The 19602-nt window shown below is 36.3% G+C and overlaps 1 protein-coding gene across 3 annotated transcripts in view; it reads right to left on the reverse strand.

Annotated features, from left to right (window-relative positions):
- DNAAF4 (dynein axonemal assembly factor 4) overlaps positions 1-19602 on the reverse strand; it is a 69919-nt gene that overhangs the window by 18133 nt on the left and 32184 nt on the right. For all 3 annotated transcript variants that reach the window (XM_070377941.1, XM_005905633.2, XM_005905632.2), the window contains exons 4-6: positions 16124-16355; positions 3026-3171; positions 1615-1724 (exon numbers count right to left, since the gene is read on the reverse strand). In XM_070377941.1, coding sequence (XP_070234042.1) covers positions 1615-1724; positions 3026-3171; positions 16124-16355 — 488 coding nt within the window. The remainder of the gene's footprint in view (positions 1-1614; positions 1725-3025; positions 3172-16123; positions 16356-19602) is intronic.

Consider the following 19602-nt stretch of genomic DNA (forward strand, 5'->3'; position numbering starts at 1 on the left):
AAACTCCTACCTATCATTAAGAGGAACTCAGGTGCCATACTCTTTAGGAAGCTCTTCCTGAAACTACTCCCTTCTTTTAAGGTTAAGCGCCCCTCTTGTGTACTCTCATTTTATCATGTGCTTTCTATGTATTGCACTTTCCATACAGTGTTGTAAGTATATGTCTCTCTCCTCTATTTCTGTAGTTCAGAGCCTAGCCTACAGCCTGACAAACCATAAATAATCAACAGATATTTATGTAATGGTTCAAAAGATGGAGAGAAGGGAGAGAAGAAGGAAGAGGAGGAGGAGAAGGGATTACTCTTGGGAGTAAGAGGAACAAACCTGTGAGCCTCAGGCTTCCGAACTTTAGAAAACTGTCTACTCCAGCTCAACTTCACAAATCAATCTCTGGTGGTGTTTTAGATAAGAGAAAAGACCAGGAGAACAGAGAAGAGATGAGAACAGGAAAACACAAAGATAGCCACATCCTAACTCCCCAAAACCTGTGAATACATAAAATGGTGACTTAGAAAGAACCTTGCAGATGTGATTAAGAATCTTAATGTAGGAGATTACCCTGGATTATAAATACAAGGGTGTTTATAAATGAAAGAGGGAGGCAGCCAGAGTCAGAAAAGGAGATGTGACTATGGAAGCAAAGGCTAGAGTGATGCAACTACTGGTTTGGGGCCATAAGCCAAGGAATGTGGGCGGTCTCAAGGTTGGAAAACCCAAGGAAATAGATTCTCTCCTACAGTCTCCAGAAGGATTGCACTTGATACTTGATATTAGTCTAATAAAACCCACTTTAGACTCCTGGCCTTTAGAACTATAAGATAATAGATTAGTATTGTTTTAAGCCAGTAAGTCGGTGGCAGTTTGTTATGGCAGCAACAGGAAAATAATACAAACATACAAAATAAGATATAATAAATAATATATACAATTGCCTCAAAATATGAACTCAAATTGCCACAGAATGTACCAGAATTCATTATTTTTGATAATTGTCTAAAATTTACAGTCACATACAAATAAATAAAAAGATTGTCTAGACATAAAATGATAATTTATAGACTGATTTGATAATTTTTTTTTATTAGAGGATAATTGCTTTATAGTGTTGTGTTAGTTTCTGCTGTACAACAAAGTGAATCCACTATATGTGTATATATATCTTCTCTCTTGAACCTTCCACCCCACCACTCCATGCCACCCATCTAGGTCATGACAGAGCAACAAGCTAATCTGATAAGCTTTCAAAGACTGATAGAACTAATCAAAGTAATTCTAGTTTTGAAGAACCATGATTTTAAGGGAAGTATTAGCAAGGACTTATGTCAAACACTGAGTAATTTTAAAAGAGACTTTAATAAGCAGTCCAAAGATGTTATATTTTTTCATTTCCATGACATTTAAATATAAAAGCAAATAAAAATAAGAATCTCATTTAATTGTTATAGGATCTGACTTTTTAAACACAGAGGTGCTACCTACATAATTGGCAAACTTACATTATTTCTTCCCAACAATCACATTCACACATATGTCAAGATATCTATAAAATGTTATAAGTACTAATATCTACATAGATTTATAATAAGTCTCATGGCCAGGGTGCAAACAACTTACTTTCCTTTGTCCTTCAACCATTCTGGGTTCTTTTCCTCTTCTTTTAAATCACAAAGTTCAGGAATATCAGTATTCATTGCTCTTTGTGCCTCTGCTTGTTTATGTAGCCACTGAAATGAGAATGAGTTTAATGAAGGACACAAAGGTATTATTTTATTAACTGTTTCTTTTAGATTTCCCATCTTCCTACATAACATGGAAATACTATTTGTTATGTACTGAATGTTTGTGTGCTCCAAAATTCATACGGTGAAGTCCTAACCACCTATGTGATGGTATTTGGAACTATGGCCCTTGAGCGATAATTAAGTTTGGATGAAGTCATGAGGATGAGGCCCCCAAGACAGGATTAGTATCCTTATAAGAGAAGAAAGAAACTAGAGGGCATGCTTTTTTCTACACCCCACCCCCATATCCTCTCGGCCTCCAGAACTGTGAGAAATAATTGTCTGTTCTTAGAGCCAGCGAGTCTACGTACTTTGTAATAGTATTCTAAGCAGACTGATACAATATTTGATCATGGTGATTTTAAACTTCCAGCTTTTATACATTTTCAAATTTTTTTTTTAATTTCACTAGCTGATTAAAATCAAATATATAACAATTTCTAGTTCAAACTTTGTCCAAATTTCTGGTAGTTCATGTGAATATTATTTTACTTTTCTTGTTTATAATATGTATGTATTTTTATATTATAAAAATATATAGATTATTTTTAAATAATTATAATTTTATAGTTATAGAAATCCTTTTATAAATAATGAAATACAGAAATATATTGCTAATATTAAGAAAAAAGTTAATATTTATAAATTATCATCATATATTAAGAAACTTCAATTATTTTCACAACTTTTCAACTGAGAGAGGTATCAGTTCATACCTGATAGTAAAAAAAAATTAATAAAAGCAGTTCTTAGAATTCTTAGTGCTTATACAACTAGATATATGACATTCAAAATCCCAGAGCTCAGGAATTTATAAATGAAAAACATCAATGCCAAATGTCACATTAGAAATACTTGACGTTACTAATTAATTGTAATAATATAGTTATAATAAATTTACAAATCTTTTCTTACCACAACACACATAGTCTCAAAGTTTACAAATCTATTATGGAAAACGATATATTTAACAAAATAAATGCACATGCAACAGATTATCTCCTAGAATAAGCAAAAATGCTGACTATTAAATCAGTGTTTTCTCATCAGCATTCTGAAGCCAAAAAAATATAGATCCTGCAAAATATATTTTTCTCAAAAAGAAATATTAAATTTTTTCATGAAGTAATATCTGTAGTGCAATGAATACTTTAAAAATTCAGATCCAGTAAGTTTCAACATATGAAGTAAAAAATTAAGTACTCTCATGTGTGGTCACTGTAACTAACGGCAAGTGTACCAACCTCCTCTTCTTCTGCTACTTGTGATTCCCGGAGAGCTGTCGGGAATACTCGAGGAGTAAAGCTGATTTTAATACTGCCAACAGAGCGAGGAGCAGGAATACTGTCTTCTTTTAACTTCTCAAAAAATATATTTTCTGAATTTCTCCCTTCAGAAACAATATTAGCAACTAAGTTATTTATCTTTTATTTCCTAGTTAACAATCAAACAGACTTTTATGGCAATTACCCATTAAAGTTACTTTTAAAATTCTATACAAATAATCCAAACATATTTTCTACAGGAAGGAATGTAAAATTCCTCATTGAAATTATGGAAGCTAATTATCTGTTCTTTAATCAATGACTTCAGCTACTTTTCTGGGGTTCTCTTTGTTAAACCACACAGTGTCTAACTTACATTCACTATAGAGGACGGCACTCTTATAACCTATGTCAACTCTACAGGAGGGTACCTAGGCAAAGTCATCACTTTCCATAAGCTCCTATAACAGTTATCTTCTACAGGCTTCCTGGTAATGACAGAAAAGATTTTCAGCTATTAGAGAAAGCTAATGGGAACAGGCAAAGAGTTATGATGAAAAGCTATACATCTATACAAAGGCAGTTAGATATAATAATTGTTCTGTCAATATAAGAGAAGATATTAATCTATATGTTAGAATATAAACTGTATAAGTAAAAGGAAGGAATGGTACTAAAAAATGAAAATATCAAAACTGATCAAAAATGATTTTCTACAAACATGACAGAGAGTTTATATCTTTGATATAAAATGAACACATATAATTAAGATATAAAATTTCCACTTTAAAGAAAAACTGAAAAGGGCCTGAATTAACGTTTCAAAGGGAGAAAAGAGGGGATAGGGAAGAAAGAATAAGGACTCAAACTAGAAAGTAACATCAACAAAAATTTAAACAAACAATTTCTATAGATGGTTGTGGTTGGGAATGCTATCATCCAGTATCCTATCAATTCTCCCCTCTCTGTTTAAGAGTAGGTGCAGTTACGTGCCAAACCTGACACGACGCAATGTGAATATAAGCGATGTATACAATTTACAGATCATCATTTCACCGGTAAATCTACCTGCAGTGGACATCTTTCCCCATCCCACTGGCTAAAAAACAATGCCAACTGCATTATCCACCTTGGACCCAGAGATGGAAGCCAAATAATGGTACAATAGATGTTAACCCACCACCCTGGAAGGCCCTGTGGAACAAAGACATCTATCAGGCCTAGACTGATGACTGTTACATAATAAGTATTAGATAACATTCAATTTTGATCTTATTTGATCTATGACTTTGTGTGCTGTGCTTAGTCGCTCAGTTGTGTCCACTCTTTGTGATCCCAGGGACTGCAGCCTGCCAGGCTCCTCTGTCCAAAGGGATTCTCCAGGCAAGAATACTGGAGTGGCAGTTCTATTTCCAATTTTTTAAGGAATCTCCACACTGTTCTCCATAGTGGCTATATTAGTTTGCATTCCCACCAACAGTGTAAGAGGGTTCCCTTTTCTCCACACCCTCTCCAGCACTTATTGCTTGTAGACTTTTGGATTGCAGCCATTCTGACTGGCGTGAAATGGTACCTCATAGTGGTTTTGATTTGCATTTCTCTGATAATGAGTGATGTTGAACATCTTTTCATGCCTTATGACCCAGCAATCCCACTGCTGGGCATACATACTGAGGAAACCAGAAGGGAAAGAGACACGTGTACCCCAGTGTTCATCGCAGCACTGTTTATAATAGCCAGGACATGGAAGCAACCTAGATGTCCATCAGCAGATGAATGCATAAGAAAGCTATGGTACATATACACAATGGAGTATTACTCAGCCATTAAAAAGAATACATTTGAATCAGTTCTAATGAGGTGGATGAAACTGGAGCCTATTATACAGAGTGAAGTAAGCCAGAAGGAAAAACACCAACACAGTATAATAACGCATATATATGGAATTTAGAAAGATGGTAACAATAACCCTGTATACGAGACAGCAGAAGAGACAATGATGTATAGAACAGTCTTTTGGACTCTGTGGGAGAGGGAGAGGGTGGGATGATTTGGGAGAATGGCATTGAAACATGTATAATATCATATATGAAACGAGTCGCCAGTCCAGGTTCGATGCACGATACTGGATGCTTGGGGCTGGTGCACTGGGACGACCCAGAGGGATGGGATGGGGAGGGAGGAGGGAGGAGGGTTCAGGATGGGGAACACATGTATACCTGTGGCAGATTCATTTTGATATATGGCAAAACCAATACAATATTGTAAAGTTAAAAAAAAAAAATTTGATGGAAAAAAAAAGAATACTGTAGTGGATTGCCATGCCCTCCAGGGGATCATCCCAATTGAGGGATCAAACCCAGGTCTCCTGCACTGCAGGCAGATTCTTTACCATCTGAGCCTCCAGGGAGTGGGTAACCTGTTCTTTCTCCAGGGGATTATTCCAACCCATGAATTGGACCAGGGTCTCCTGCATTGCAGGCAGATTCTTTACCAAGTGAGCTACCAGGGATGCCCAATCTATGACTTTGGACCACTTATTTCAGTAATTGGCTTGAACCTACCTAATACAATGTCCAAGAATTTTATACCCAGTATACTACTATTCACTTATGAAGCCAAGAGACATTCCTAGATATTTAAGAACTAAGTAAATACACCATCTAGCCATCTTTTCTGAGTAAATTACTCAAAGAAATGTACCAGAACATGGAAAAACAAAATTAAGATCTCAGGAGTGGAAAACTTGAGGGTAAAAATGAAAAATGAGAACCTGCTGTTGTTGTTGAGTCACTAAGTCATGTTCAACTATTTGTGACCCCATGGACTGCAACACGCCAGGCCTCCCTGTCCATCACCAACTCCCAGAGTTTACTCAAACCCATGTCCATTGAGTCGGTGATGCCATCCAACCATCTCATCCTCTATTGCCCCCTTCTCCTCTTACCCTCAATCTTTCCCACTTTTCCAATGAGTCGGCTCTTTGCATCAGGTGGCCAAAGTATTGGAACTTCAGCTTCAGCATCAGTCCTTCCAGTGAATATTCAGGGTTGATCTCCTTTAGGATTGACTGCTTTGATTTCCTTGCTCTCCGAGGGACTCTCAAGAGTCTTCTCCAGCACCAAAACTCGAAAGTATCAATTCTTCACTGCTCAGCTTTCTTTATGGTCCAGCCCTCACATCAGTACATGACTACCAGAAAAATCATAGCTTTGACTATACAGACCTTTGTCAGCAAAGTGATATCTCTGTTTTTTAATACATTGCTTAGATTTGTCACAGCTTTCCTTCCAAGGAGCAAGCATCTTTTAAATTCATGGCTGGAGTCACCATCCACAGTGATTTGGGAGCCCAAGAAAATAAAATCTGTCACTGCTTCTATTTTCCTCCTTCTATTTACTGTGAAGTGATGGGACCAGATGTGATGACCTTCGTTTTTTGAACGCTGAGTTTTAAGCCAGCTTTTTCACTCTTCTTCACCCTCATCAAGAGGCTTTTTAGTTTCTCTTCACTTTCTGCCAGTAGAGTGATATCATCTGCATATCTGAGGTTATGAATATTTCTCCCAGCACTCTTGATTTCAGCTTGTGATTCATCCAACCCAGTATTCTGCATGATGTACTCGGCACAGAAGTTAAACAAGCAGGGTAACAATATACAGCCTTGATATACTCCTTTCCCAACGTGAAACAAATCAGTTGGGATTTGTTCTGGTTCTGGTTCTAACAGTTGCTCCTTGATCTGCATACAGTTTTCTCAGGAGGCAGGTAAGGTGGTCTGGTATTCCCATCTCTTTAAGAATTTTCCATAGTTTGTTGTGATCCACACAGTCAAAGGATTTAGTGTAGTCAGTGAAGCAGAAGTAGATGTTTTTCGGGAATTCCCTTGCTCTATGAGCCAATGAATGCTGGCAATTTGATCTCTTGTTCCTCTACCTTTTTGAAATCCAATTTGTACACCTGGAATTTCTCAGTTCACATACTGCTCAAGCCTACCTTGAAGGATTTTGAGTATTACCTTGCTAGGATGTGAAATGAGCACAACTGTATGGTAGTTTGAACGTTCTTTGGCATTGCCATTATTTGGGATCCCTATCAAGCTATCAACAGTATTCTTCACAGAGCTAGAACAAATAATTTCACAATTTGTATGGAAATACAAAAAACCTCGAATAGCCAAAGCGATCTTGAGAAAGAAAAATGGAACTGGAGGAATCAACCTACCTGACTTCAGGCTCTACTACAAAGCCACAGTTATCAAGACAGTATGGTACTGGCACAAAGACAGAAATATAGATCAATGGAACAAAACAGAAAGCCCAGAGATAAATCCACGCACATATGGACACCTTATCTTTGACAAAGGAGGCAAGAATATACAATGGATTAAAAACAATCTCTTTAACAAGTGGTGCTGGGAAATCTGGTCAACCACTTGTAAAAGAATGAAACTAGAACACTTTCTAACACCATACACAAAAATAAACTCAAAATGGATTAAAGATCTAAACATAAGACCAGAAACTATAAAACTCCTAGAGGAGAACATAGGCAAAACACTCTCTGACATACATCACAGCAGGATCCTCTATGACCCACCTCCCAGAATATTGGAAATAAAAGCAAAAATAAACAAATGGGACCTAATTAACCTTAAAAGCTTCTGCACATCAAAGGAAACTATTAGCAAGGTGAAAAGACAGCCTTCAGAATGGGAGAAAATAATAGCAAATGAAGCAACTGACAAACAACTAATCTCAAAAATATACAAGCAACTCCTACAGCTCAACTCCAGAAAAATAAATGACCCAATCAAAAAATGGGCCAAAGAACTAAATAGACATTTCTCCAAAGAAGACATACAGACGGCTAACAAACACATGAAAAGATGCTCAACATCACTCATTATCAGAGAAATGCAAATCAAAACCACTATGAGGTACCATTTCACACCAGTCAGAATGGCTGCGATCCAAAAGTCTACAAATAATAAATGCTGGAGAGGGTGTGGAGAAAAGGGAACCCTCTTACACTGTTGGTGGGAATGCAAATTAGTACAGCCACTATGGAGAACAGTGTGGAGATTCCTTAAAAAACTGGAAATAGAACTGCCTTATGATCCAGCAATCCCACTGCTGGGCATACACACTGAGGAAACCAGAAGGGAAAGAGACACATGTACCCCAATGTTCATCGCAGCACTGTTTATAATAGCCAGGACATGGAAGCAACCTAGATCTCCATCAGCAGATGAATGGATAAGAAAGCTGTGGTACATATACACAATGGAGTATTACTCAGCCATTAAAAAGAATACATTTGAATCAGTTCTAATGAGGTGGATGAAACTGGAGCCTATTATACAGAGTGAAGTAAGCCAGAAGGAAAAACATCAATACAGTATACTAACGCACATATATGGAATTTAGAAAGATGGTAACAATAACCCGGTGTAAAAAAAAAAAAAAAAAGAAGAAATAGAAACTGACCTTTTCCAGTCCTGTGGTCACTGCTGAGTTTTCCAAACTTGCTGCTATATTGGGTGCAGCACTTTCACAGCATCATATTTTAGAATCTGAAATAGCTCAGCTGTAATTCCATCACTTCCCCTAGCTTTGTTGGTAGTAATGCTTCTTAAGGCCCCCTTGACTTCACACTCCAGGATGTCTGGCTCTAGGTGAGTAATCACACCATCATGATTATCTGGGTCATGGGTCATGAAGATTTTCTTTGTATAGTTCTTCTGTGTATTCTTGCCACCTCTTCTTAATATCTTCTGCTTCTGTTAGGTCCATACCATTTCTGTCCTTTATTGTGCCCATCTTTGCATGGAATGTTCATTATCTCTAATTTTTTTGAAGAGATCTCTACTCTTTCCTATTGTTTTCCTCTATTTCTTTGCACTGATCACTGAGGAAGGCTTTCTTATCTCTCCTTGCTATTCTTTGAAACTCTGCATTCAGTTAGGTGTGTCTTTCCCTTTCTCCTTTGCCTTTCACTTCTCTTCTTTTCTCAGCTATTTATAAGGCCTCCTCAGACAACCACTTTGCGTTCTTGCATTTATTTTTCTTGGGGATGGTTCTGGTCACTGCCTCCCACACAGTGTTATGAACCTCCATCTATAATTCTTCAGGCATTCTGTCTACCAGATATAATCCCTTGCATCTATTTGTCACCTCCACTGTATAATCATAAGGGATTTGATTTAGGCCATACCTGAATGGCCTCGCAGTTTTCTCTACTTTCTTCAATTAAAGCCTGAATTTTACAATCAGGAGGAGCTCATGATTGGAGCCAGTCAGCTTCAGGTCTTGTTTTTGCTGAGTGCAGAGAGCTTCTCCATCTTCAGCTGCAGAGTATAAAATCAAACTGATTCCAGTATTGACCATCTAGGGATGTCCATGTATAGAGTCATTTCTTGAGTTGTTGAAAGAGGGTGTTTGCTATGACCAGTGTGTTTTCTTGACAAAACTGTTAGCCTTTGCCTTGCTTCATTTTGTATTCCAAGGCCACACTTGCCTACTACTCCATGAATTTCTAGACTTCCTACTTTTGCATTCCAATCCCTAATGATGAAAAGGACATCTTTTTACGGTGTTAGTTCTAGAAGGTCTTTGTAAAACTATTCAACTTCAGCTTCTTCAGCATTAGTGGCTCTGGCATAGACTTGGATTACTGTGATGTTGAATGGTTTGCCATGGAAACAAACCAAAATCATTTCTGTTGTTTTTGAGATTGCACCCCAGTACTGCATATTAGATTTTTTTGTTGACCGTGAGGGGCTACTCCATTTCTTCTAAGGGATACTTGCCCACAGTAGTAGGTATAATGGTCATCTGAATTAAATTTCCCCATCCTCATCCATTTGAGTTCACTGATTCCTAAGATGTCAATGTTCACTCCTGCCACCTTCTGCTTGACCAGTTTCAATTTACCTTGATTCATGGGCCTAACATTCCAGGTTTCTATGTAATACTGTTCTTTACAGCACCAGACTATACTTTTAATACCAGATACATCCACAACTAAGCATCATTTCTGCTTTGGTCCAGCCTTTTTATACATTTGTAAATTTTAAAACAATTCTCCCTAATAATTGGAGACCAAAAAAATTATGATGGCTTGCAAAATATTTGTAACCACATGACAATGAAAAAACAAGATGTCAAGACTTGATGAATGTATTACACTTCATATGCATGAATTAAAAGATTCAAAAATTAATGCAAACAAATTATATAAAAAAACAGAGAAAACTCAAAGAAACTAGGAGTAGCGAAATAAAAATACACACAGGAATTAATGGAATAGAAAACAAATAAACAATAAAAGAGTCAATAACATCCAAAACTGCTTTTTGGAATAGACTAATGAAATTTGCAAAATGCTGCAATAATTGATTAATGAAAAATAAAATAGTATTAGGAACAAATATGACACGACTGAGCAACTTCCCTTTCACTTTTCACTTTCATGCACTGGAGAAGGAAATGGCAACCCACTCCAATGTTCTTGCCTGGAGAAACCCAGGGACGGGGGAGCCTGGTGGGCTGCCGTCTATGGGGTCGCACAGAGTCGGACATGACTCAAGTTACTTAGCAGCAGCAGCAGGAACAAATATATATTTTTTCAGATTCTTTTACATTATAGGTTACTACAAGACACTGAATACAGTTCCCTGTGCTATACAGCAGGTCCCTGTTTTTCTATTTTACAAATGCTGCTGATAAATTGCTTCAGTCGTGTCTGGCTTTTTGCAAACCCATAGAACATAGCCCGCCAGGCTTCTCTGTCCACGGGATTCTCCAGGCAAGAATACTGGAGTGTGTAATTTTACATATAGTAGTATGTATCTGTTAATCCCAATCTCCTCCTTTCTTTCTCCCTCCACAGCCCCTCACTAAAAAATTTTTAAATTATTTCTTACATGTAGAATCGACAACAAAAAATGGAACTCATAGTTACAGAGAGCAGACTGGTGGCTGTCAGAGACGGGGGTTGGGATGTGGACAAAATGGGTCATGGTGATCAAAAAGTACAAACTTCTAGTCATAAAATAAACAAGTCCTAGGAATGAAACGTATAGCCTGATGACTATAGTTAATACACTGTACTTTATATTAGTAAATCTTAGAAGTTCTCATAAGAAAAAATACTGTAAATATGTATGGTGCTGGACAGATTTACTAGATTTACTGTGGTGATCAGTTCACAATATATACATATATCCAAACATTATATTGTACACTTAAAACATAGTAAGTCAGTTATATCCAAATTTAAAAAAAGATTTAAAAAAATTATTTCCTTTCCTGTTTCTCCCTTCTCTCTTCCTAATACTTCTATTATTTGAATGTTGGGACAATGTGGCTGTATACTCTAGTTGTTTCATCTATTTTATTTAATTACATTAATTTATCTGTTTATTTATTGTTATTTGGCTGCATCAGGTCTTAGTTGTGGCACCCAGGACCTTCATTGTGTTATGTGGGAGATTTCATTCTGGAGCATGGACTCTGCAGTTGCAGAGTGCAGGCCCCAGAGCAGGTGGGCTCCAGCAGCTGCAGCGTGCAGGTTACCCAGTGGTGGTACATAGGCTCCAGCGCATGTGGGCTCAGTAGCTGCAATGCCCAGGCTTAGCTGCTCTGCAGCATGGGGGAATCTTAGTTCCCCAACCAGGGATTGAACCCGTGTCCCCCGCATTGCAAGACAGATTCTTTACCACGGGACCATGAGAGAAGTTCCATCTTTTCTATTCTAAAATCTCTTCATCATTTTTTTCTATTTTCTGGGGAAAATTTACTATATTCCAACTATCTGATCGAACGTTTTATACATTTTAAATTTCCAAACTGTTTTTATGGAAAATTCTTTGTTACAGCCTCTGTTTTTGTTCAAGGTTAAAATATGTTTTCATCTCTCTGAGGACGTTAATTATGGTTCTTTTTAAGTTTTCTTCCATTCCTACTTGTTTCATACCTGGTCGTTCCAAGTTATATTTTTCTGTTCGGTTTTGGCTATCTGTTCATATTAAAAATGCTAAGTATAAATATTCTGACTGGAAGTTGTGTACATGAATCTGAAGATTGTTGATGAATAAGCTTCAGCATGGTGAATTAGCTGGGCCATTAAAAACGACAAGATTTTTGCAAGGTTTTGGCTTCCCTGTAGAGGAATTGTTCAATCTGCATCCCAGGTACACTGGGCTCATGTATGCATATGGCAAAGAGTATAGGACTTGAAGGGATCTCTTGAATCAGTATTTAGATTTTCATAATGCAGACTTTCCTCAATCTCTGTATTTTCAGAGCAGAATCTCATTGAGTCCTCAACTGTACAGAAAGTAAACCTCCAGCTGTCTGCTCTGGTAGAGGAGGAGAACTGGTAAGCAAAGTCTTACACACTTTCAACCAACCTTATTTTCTCCAGACTTATGCTTTCTCCTACCTTTAGAAATACCTAGTTCTATGAAGTTGAGAATGGAAAAATCCACGTGCTCTGAAGTCTCATCTTTCCCTCTACAATGCTTTTAGTAGCTTAGCAAATAAGATAGCTCAACACCACAAAATTAGTTCAACACAACAGGCTGATACCGGTAACTGACTTCAAGAGTTTATCCCTTTTAAACAAAGCTCTTCCTAACAAGACAAGGAAGTTTCCAAAGTTGTGTAACTAATTAACGCTCATTGATTTCACTTTCCCTTATAAAAACAGACATAAAAGCAAGGACCCTCAAATGAAACCACTTGGGGGATGGCCTCATTATGCCTGGCCCTAAGCACTACTGTGGAATAATAAGAATTTGAGGAAATCATATACACTTTGATGCTTTCATGCTTAAAAATAATAAACATTTTTTCCAATTTTATTGAGAAATAATTCATGTACAACAACTGTACTTAAAGCATATTAAATGAGTTCTGATAAATGTACATACTCATGAAATCACAATCAAGACAGAAAATTTCTATCATCTCTAAGAGCCCCCTATAGCTCTGTGCAGTTCATTCCTTCCTTTTGCTCCTGGTCTCAGGCAACCACCAATGTGCCCTCTTGTCTTAATGCAGCAGTTAGGACCTCCAGTATAATGCTGAATGAAGCAGTAAAAACAGAAATGTTTGCCTTACTCTTCAACCTCAGGGGCAAAATATCCATTATTTCATCAGTAAATAGGATGTTTGCTATAGGTTTTTGTGTAGAAGGCCCTTACCAGATCAAGAAAGTTTCTAGTCCTAATTTTTTAAGCAATTTTTATTATAAATGGGTGTTGGATTTTGTCAAACGCCTTTTTGTAATATTGAAATAATCACATTTTTCCTTTAATTAACTATACTGAGTGATTTTCAAAGGCTAAATCAACCTTGCCTTCCATTAGCCATTTCCAGTAGTCAAAATTCTCTAGGATACATGAATAACAAACACAATTAAAGTGGTTTAATCATACATGGGTTTGTTTTTCTCACTTAACAAGTTTGAAGAAAGATACTCCAGCATGATTTATAAGCTCTCCAATGTTATTAATGTCCCAAGCTCCTTCTTCCCTGTTCCATCACTCTTAATGTATGACTTACCACTTAATGATCTCAAGACGATAGCTAATTCATTTCCTGGCATAGATCCTCATCTTAGGTAGAAAAAGGAAAGAGGAAGCAAGCAAAAAGGAACTAGGGACACTCATCTTGGAAAAGTAATACTTTTCTACAAATCATTAGCACATTTCTATTTCAAGAGTCAGAGCTGTGTCACTTGGCTACATGTCATACATATGTATGACAAGTGACATACATGTGTCAAGGTACATACATATATATGTGTGTGTGACATACACATACACCCAAGCGACATGCATATACAAGTGACATACACGTGTCACTTGGCTACAAGAGAGTCTGAGGGAGCTGAAGGTGAATTTTGTTTTCCTTTTTTCTTTTTTTTACTAATTTAAAATTACTTTGAAAAATGAATAACTGTTTGATCCTTAATTTTTTTCCATTTTATAATAAAAAATTTCAAATATGTACAAAAGTAGACAGGAAAGAATAATTACCATCATGCATTCATAACATGACTTCAATTATCAACTCATGGCCAACACCACTCATCATTACCTCTATCCACTTTCACATTCCACACTATTTTGAAGCAAACCTCAGACACTGTATTTTTTAATCAATAAATATTTCAGTAGTCACCTCTACAAGATGAGGACTTTATAAATCTAACTATAATATCATTATCACATGTAAAGAAAAAAATGTAATTGTTAATTTCTTCAAATATCCAACCAATAGTCAAATTTCCCAGAGTTAACTTTTTTTTAGCTGGACACATTTCTTCTGTTCCCTACCCCCAAGTCATGATTCTATCAGTGAAAAGAAGAGTGCACAGTGAGTAGGCAAGCTGCAGTACCTGCCACGCCACCTGTATTCTATATATACTACAAAAGTAGCTTGTCCAAAGAGTGTTTCTGGGGAAAATAATACAATATGCTTCCTATAGTTAAAAATGCTATCAAATGAGCATTTTTAGTTAACAGTGACATTGAAACAGTAGTATTAGACTTTTTAGGAGCGCCAAGTTTCCTGCTTCAAGAGGTCTAACTTTATTGACCAATGAGATATTTGTGAATTTTTTTAAAGCAGTTATGTACAAATCCCAGCTAACTGAAGATATCTGTATCTATAACAGTATATGTTCCTTGAAGGTACTGGCCACATGTTTAGTCATAAATGTATATTCCATAACTTCCAGCACAGAGGAGACATGCAGTAAATAAATATCTGTTAAATGTATGAAAAAGATGGAAGAAAGTAACCACATTTGTCAGGCATCTGTAATGACACAACTTAAATAAGGGGGGGGGGGAGACTTCTAGAGTAAAAAAAAAGGGTGACATGTATTTTTTCCCTCTACCATGTTTAATTTCCCTTATATCCATGGATGAATTTTTTCTAAGCATCTTCAGGATACCTCATACCTATAAAAGTATGTTTGTGTTCCAACAGTATTTAAAAACAATCAATTTGTCTAGCAGTATTTGAAATTTGGAAGGAGATGTTTCCAAATTCTCTAGCTGTATCAATATTTTGCTGAAATGGCATTAAAGGAGATAGCATAGTAGTTAACTGGCATGTCAATATTAAACCATGAAAAATATACAAATTTAATAATGGCTATTGCTTAATAGTCACTATAAATGACTTTTTAACATGCTAGATCTCACTGTTATAGTAGTAAAGACCTATAGCCTTTGAAAAGAATACAGGTTTCAGAATCAGACAGATCTGGGTTCAAATCCTACAGGTTTGCTTACTGGGTAGTTGTTTATCCTTTCAAAACATGTTTTTCCTTTAAAATAAGAATAACAAAATAAAACAAAAAAGAATAACAGCACTTACTCCAAGTGCTATTGTGAGAAAACAGTGATACAATCAATAAAATTACCTGACATACAGTAATCACCCAAGAAATATGAAGTTACTATTGTGTAAGATTTTACTACAAAATGTTCCATTTAGTAAATATAAATAAGCCCAAAACAAAGTTTAATATTCTAATATCAGATAAAAACAAACTCTTAGTTTTCAATAAAGAAAAATGTCCTCTCACTTATTTTTGAAAATACCAGAATCAAAAGCCAGCAGAGTTCTTATCTGTTTACAACTAAATCTGCTTATTAGTACTTGCTTTCCTGAGTTACATGAATAAAAGACCTTTTAATGAAATTCCTAGTTTCTTATCTCTAAAGAATAAATGAATGTTTCTGGTACTGCTAATTCACTCCAAGTCTTACTGTACCTGAGTTAAACCCACAATTGATAATACTTGCCTAAAAGTCTAAAGAAAGCATGTGAGTAAAAACAGTACTGAATCTTTGCTCATTATGAAAACTTAATTACTTTCTGGAAGAAATAAGTCTTTCACTTTATTCTCTGTATTGTAGTACATCATATACTAAAATAATGACCTAATACTGTGGACAGATTCTCTCTGTCACACACACATACACACACACACACAATGACATATATACTTCACTAACATGACTCACTTTCCCAGAAACTGTTAATCACCGTACCTTTTGTGGCAAGATTTTTAGATGCTGAATTCCCAGTAAGACATTTATGTTTTAATTTTTTTCTCTCTTCTTCCATTTGCTTTTCTTGATGATATAATTTTTCTTCTCTCTGAATTATTTTAAGTTCTTCAGCTTTTCTTTGACATTCTTTCCAGGCTTCCAATTCTTTAGTTGCTTTTATCCGTTCATTTTCTTTCATATCTTCTATTTTTTTCCTCTCTTCTTCTTCAATCTGTAAAAATTAAAATTACCAAATCCTTTAAAACATATAAAAAGCAACATTTTAAAAATAAGAAATTCATTATAATAATTATTTACTTTCACCTCTAAACACTTGTCGTTAAAACTGCAGCAATAGTTAGCAATGAATAAAGAATTAAAATAGGAAAGGCAAATGATTTAGGAGAATGCTCAACAATCTGGGCGTCACTGAACACATACCTTAGTTTCAGGCTTCCCTGGTGGCTCAGATGGTAAAGAATCTGCCTGCAACACAGGAGACCCAGGTTTGAGCCCTGGGTCAGGAAGATCCCCTGGAGAAGAGAATGGCAACCCACTCTAGTATTCCTGCCTGTAGAATTCCATGGGCAGAGGAGTCTGGCAGGCTACAGTTCATGTGGTCACAGGGTCGGACATGACTGAGTGACTAACACACACACACATTGATATGTTCTTGGGCAGTCACTTTCCCTAGCCTCAGTTTACTTGTATGTAAAATATAGGCACAAATTCAATTAGATGATATGTAAGAGTTTGGTTTAAAAAAAAAAAGAGAAGAAAAATTTGTTATTCTGAAAGTTAAGTCACTTGTCTCAAACCCTTCCATATACACAAATATGTATATGCAAACATTTGGCTTTCAAAAATGCCAGTCTTTCCTGTCTTAGGACTGAAGTTGCACTGACCTTCATCTGAGGAATGAGGACATAATAAGAAGGGATACAGAAAGCAGGAACTAGAGAGTTAGTCTCTGGTGGGTGGAAATGTTTGAACTTTGAACCCTGCTGTCAACTATGTTTGCTGCTGCTAAGTCGCTTCAGTCGTGTCCGACTCTGTGCAACCCCACAGACGGGAGCCCACCAGGCTCCCCTGTCCCTGGGATTCGCCAGGCAAGAACACTGGAGTGGGTTGCCATTTCCTTCTCCAATGCATGAAAGTGGAAAGTGAAAGTGAAGTCGCTCAGTCGTGTCCGACTCTTAGCGACCCCATGGACTGCAGCCCACCAGGCTCCTCCATCCATGGGATCGTCCAGGCAAGAGAACTGTAGTGGGGTGCCATTGCCTTCTCCCAACTATGTTTGCAGTGAAGTTATTTGAAATTTCCACATGAAAAGCTAAATATCAGATGAATCTGAAAGCAATACATTGCTCAGTTGTGTGCCAACTTTTCTCCCTTTCACAAACTTCATATGGTCAAGAAAAAAAAAATCTGTGTAACAGAGTAACTGGTTAGTATATATGGTTAACTCCACTTTTCTAACTTTCCTATGGTAACAAGTATTTCTCACCTCTATCCTCTAGAGAAGCAGTGTCTAACAGAACTTTTATCAGAGGTAGTAATGTTCTGTACTACTAGCCACTTGTGGCTAATGAAGCACTGAAAATGTAGCTAGTGTGACTGAGGGACTGAACTGTTCATTTTATTTAGGTTTCATTAATGTAAATTTAAATTACATTGGACATCTGACACAACTCTAGAATGACATGCTGGGAAGAAATTTATAAGAGGCTGAATTATTTTAGGATATGGAATTAAAACTACATGTATGAAAACTGTGAAGTACCAAAGAAATATTTGCATGAGTTAATACCCTCCTCTAGAGACTAATTTTTTTTCCTATTAAACTGTGAAACACTGACATTAAAATAAATTTCATAGATTACTAACAGAAGTTTCTTGTAATCCTAGAATTGCTTCTAAGACCTAAACTAAGCACACAAGATGCTAACTACTACATGTCCCAAGTTCAGAGAGCTGCAGTGAGCTGTCAACAGGTTGGACCAGGACAAATCTGCATAGGGCAATTAACCAGCATTTAAAGGCCTCACAACAGGTCATGATGAACAGTCAGTATTAGCTATAGGTAGCCACAACCTAAAGGATGATGACAACTTCCCCTAATTTAGTAATATATTTGCCTTTTTCCCCCTCCTTCCTCTCCGCTCCAACACGTGGAAGGAGGAAAAAGTATGTGTAGAGTCAGAACACCTTCACCCCTCATAATCCCTGTTAAGCAGAATAAATTTTTTTAAGTTTTATAAAGGCACAAACTAAGTCTCAATTACCAAAAATAAGACTGTTCTTACAACCAAAAGTAACAAGAAAGTTCTATTATGCCAAGATGTAGTTAAGGGAAATACGTGTGTGGGTAGCCACACATGCATATGTACTATAAATACATATGTGTATATAATGTATAATAGGCTGTATCACAAACATAAAAGTAGTCTTCAGGGATTAATGAGGAAGCGGAATAATTACAAAAGGCATCAAAGAACAGGTCACAGAATGAACTGGAATGAAAAGAAAAACATGAAGAAGGTAATACCTTATGATTATGATAAAGAGAAAAGGGAGACTCCATACAGCAAAGAAACAGAGACTGACAAACATTAAATAATCCTTGATGGTCTTATTTTTTTACAAAATGCAATCAGGGGAACATACCATTTAAAGGAAGAATGTGTGGTAACAGAAAAATTCAGAAAGCTAGAAAAATAATCACCTTACATGAAGGGATTTTAGGTCCCTTGTACTGCTCAAAAAAGGATGCCATACAGTCTGGGATATGAGTTTAATATAGACAGCAAATGTAAGTAACTGAATAATGAGCAGCTTCTAATCCAAATTTCTGAAGAAAGGGAAGCCTATACTTATTTCAATCTGGAATGAATCTCTGGTTTATCAAGGCAATGTTCTTTACAAACCAATCTCATTTATGAATTAAAATGCAAAAATAATAAAATACTAGGAAACTGAATCAAGGAAAATATTAAAACTATAATACATCTTGATCAAATATGGTGCTTCTTATTTATATTAGGCACTCAAAAGAAAAAAATAATATGATCTCAGTACATGCCAATATACTAGTTTATACTGAAAAAAAAATTTTTTTAGATCAATAAAAGGAGTTACACAATATCATACTTCATGATGATGCATTAGAAATATTTCCAGTAAACTCCCTAAGACCAATATGACTACTGTTTTACTATTTTCCTGGACGGCATAACCTACACTACAGAATTTTTACAATAAATACATTTTTAAAATTAAAAACTTTAAGAACTACAAACAGATTATACAGAGATAGAACCATCATTATTTGCAAATAATATCATAGACTACCTAAAAGAATACAAATAATAAGTTGACAAACTATTAGAATGAAAGGGCTTTCCTGGTAGCTCAGCTGGTAAAGAAACCACCTTCAATGCAGGACACCCCAGTTCAATTCCTGGGTCGGGAAGATACCC

This window comes from Bos mutus, chromosome 10, assembly GCF_027580195.1.
Source record: "Bos mutus isolate GX-2022 chromosome 10, NWIPB_WYAK_1.1, whole genome shotgun sequence".
In the NCBI taxonomy this organism is placed as follows: Eukaryota; Metazoa; Chordata; class Mammalia; order Artiodactyla; family Bovidae; genus Bos; species Bos mutus.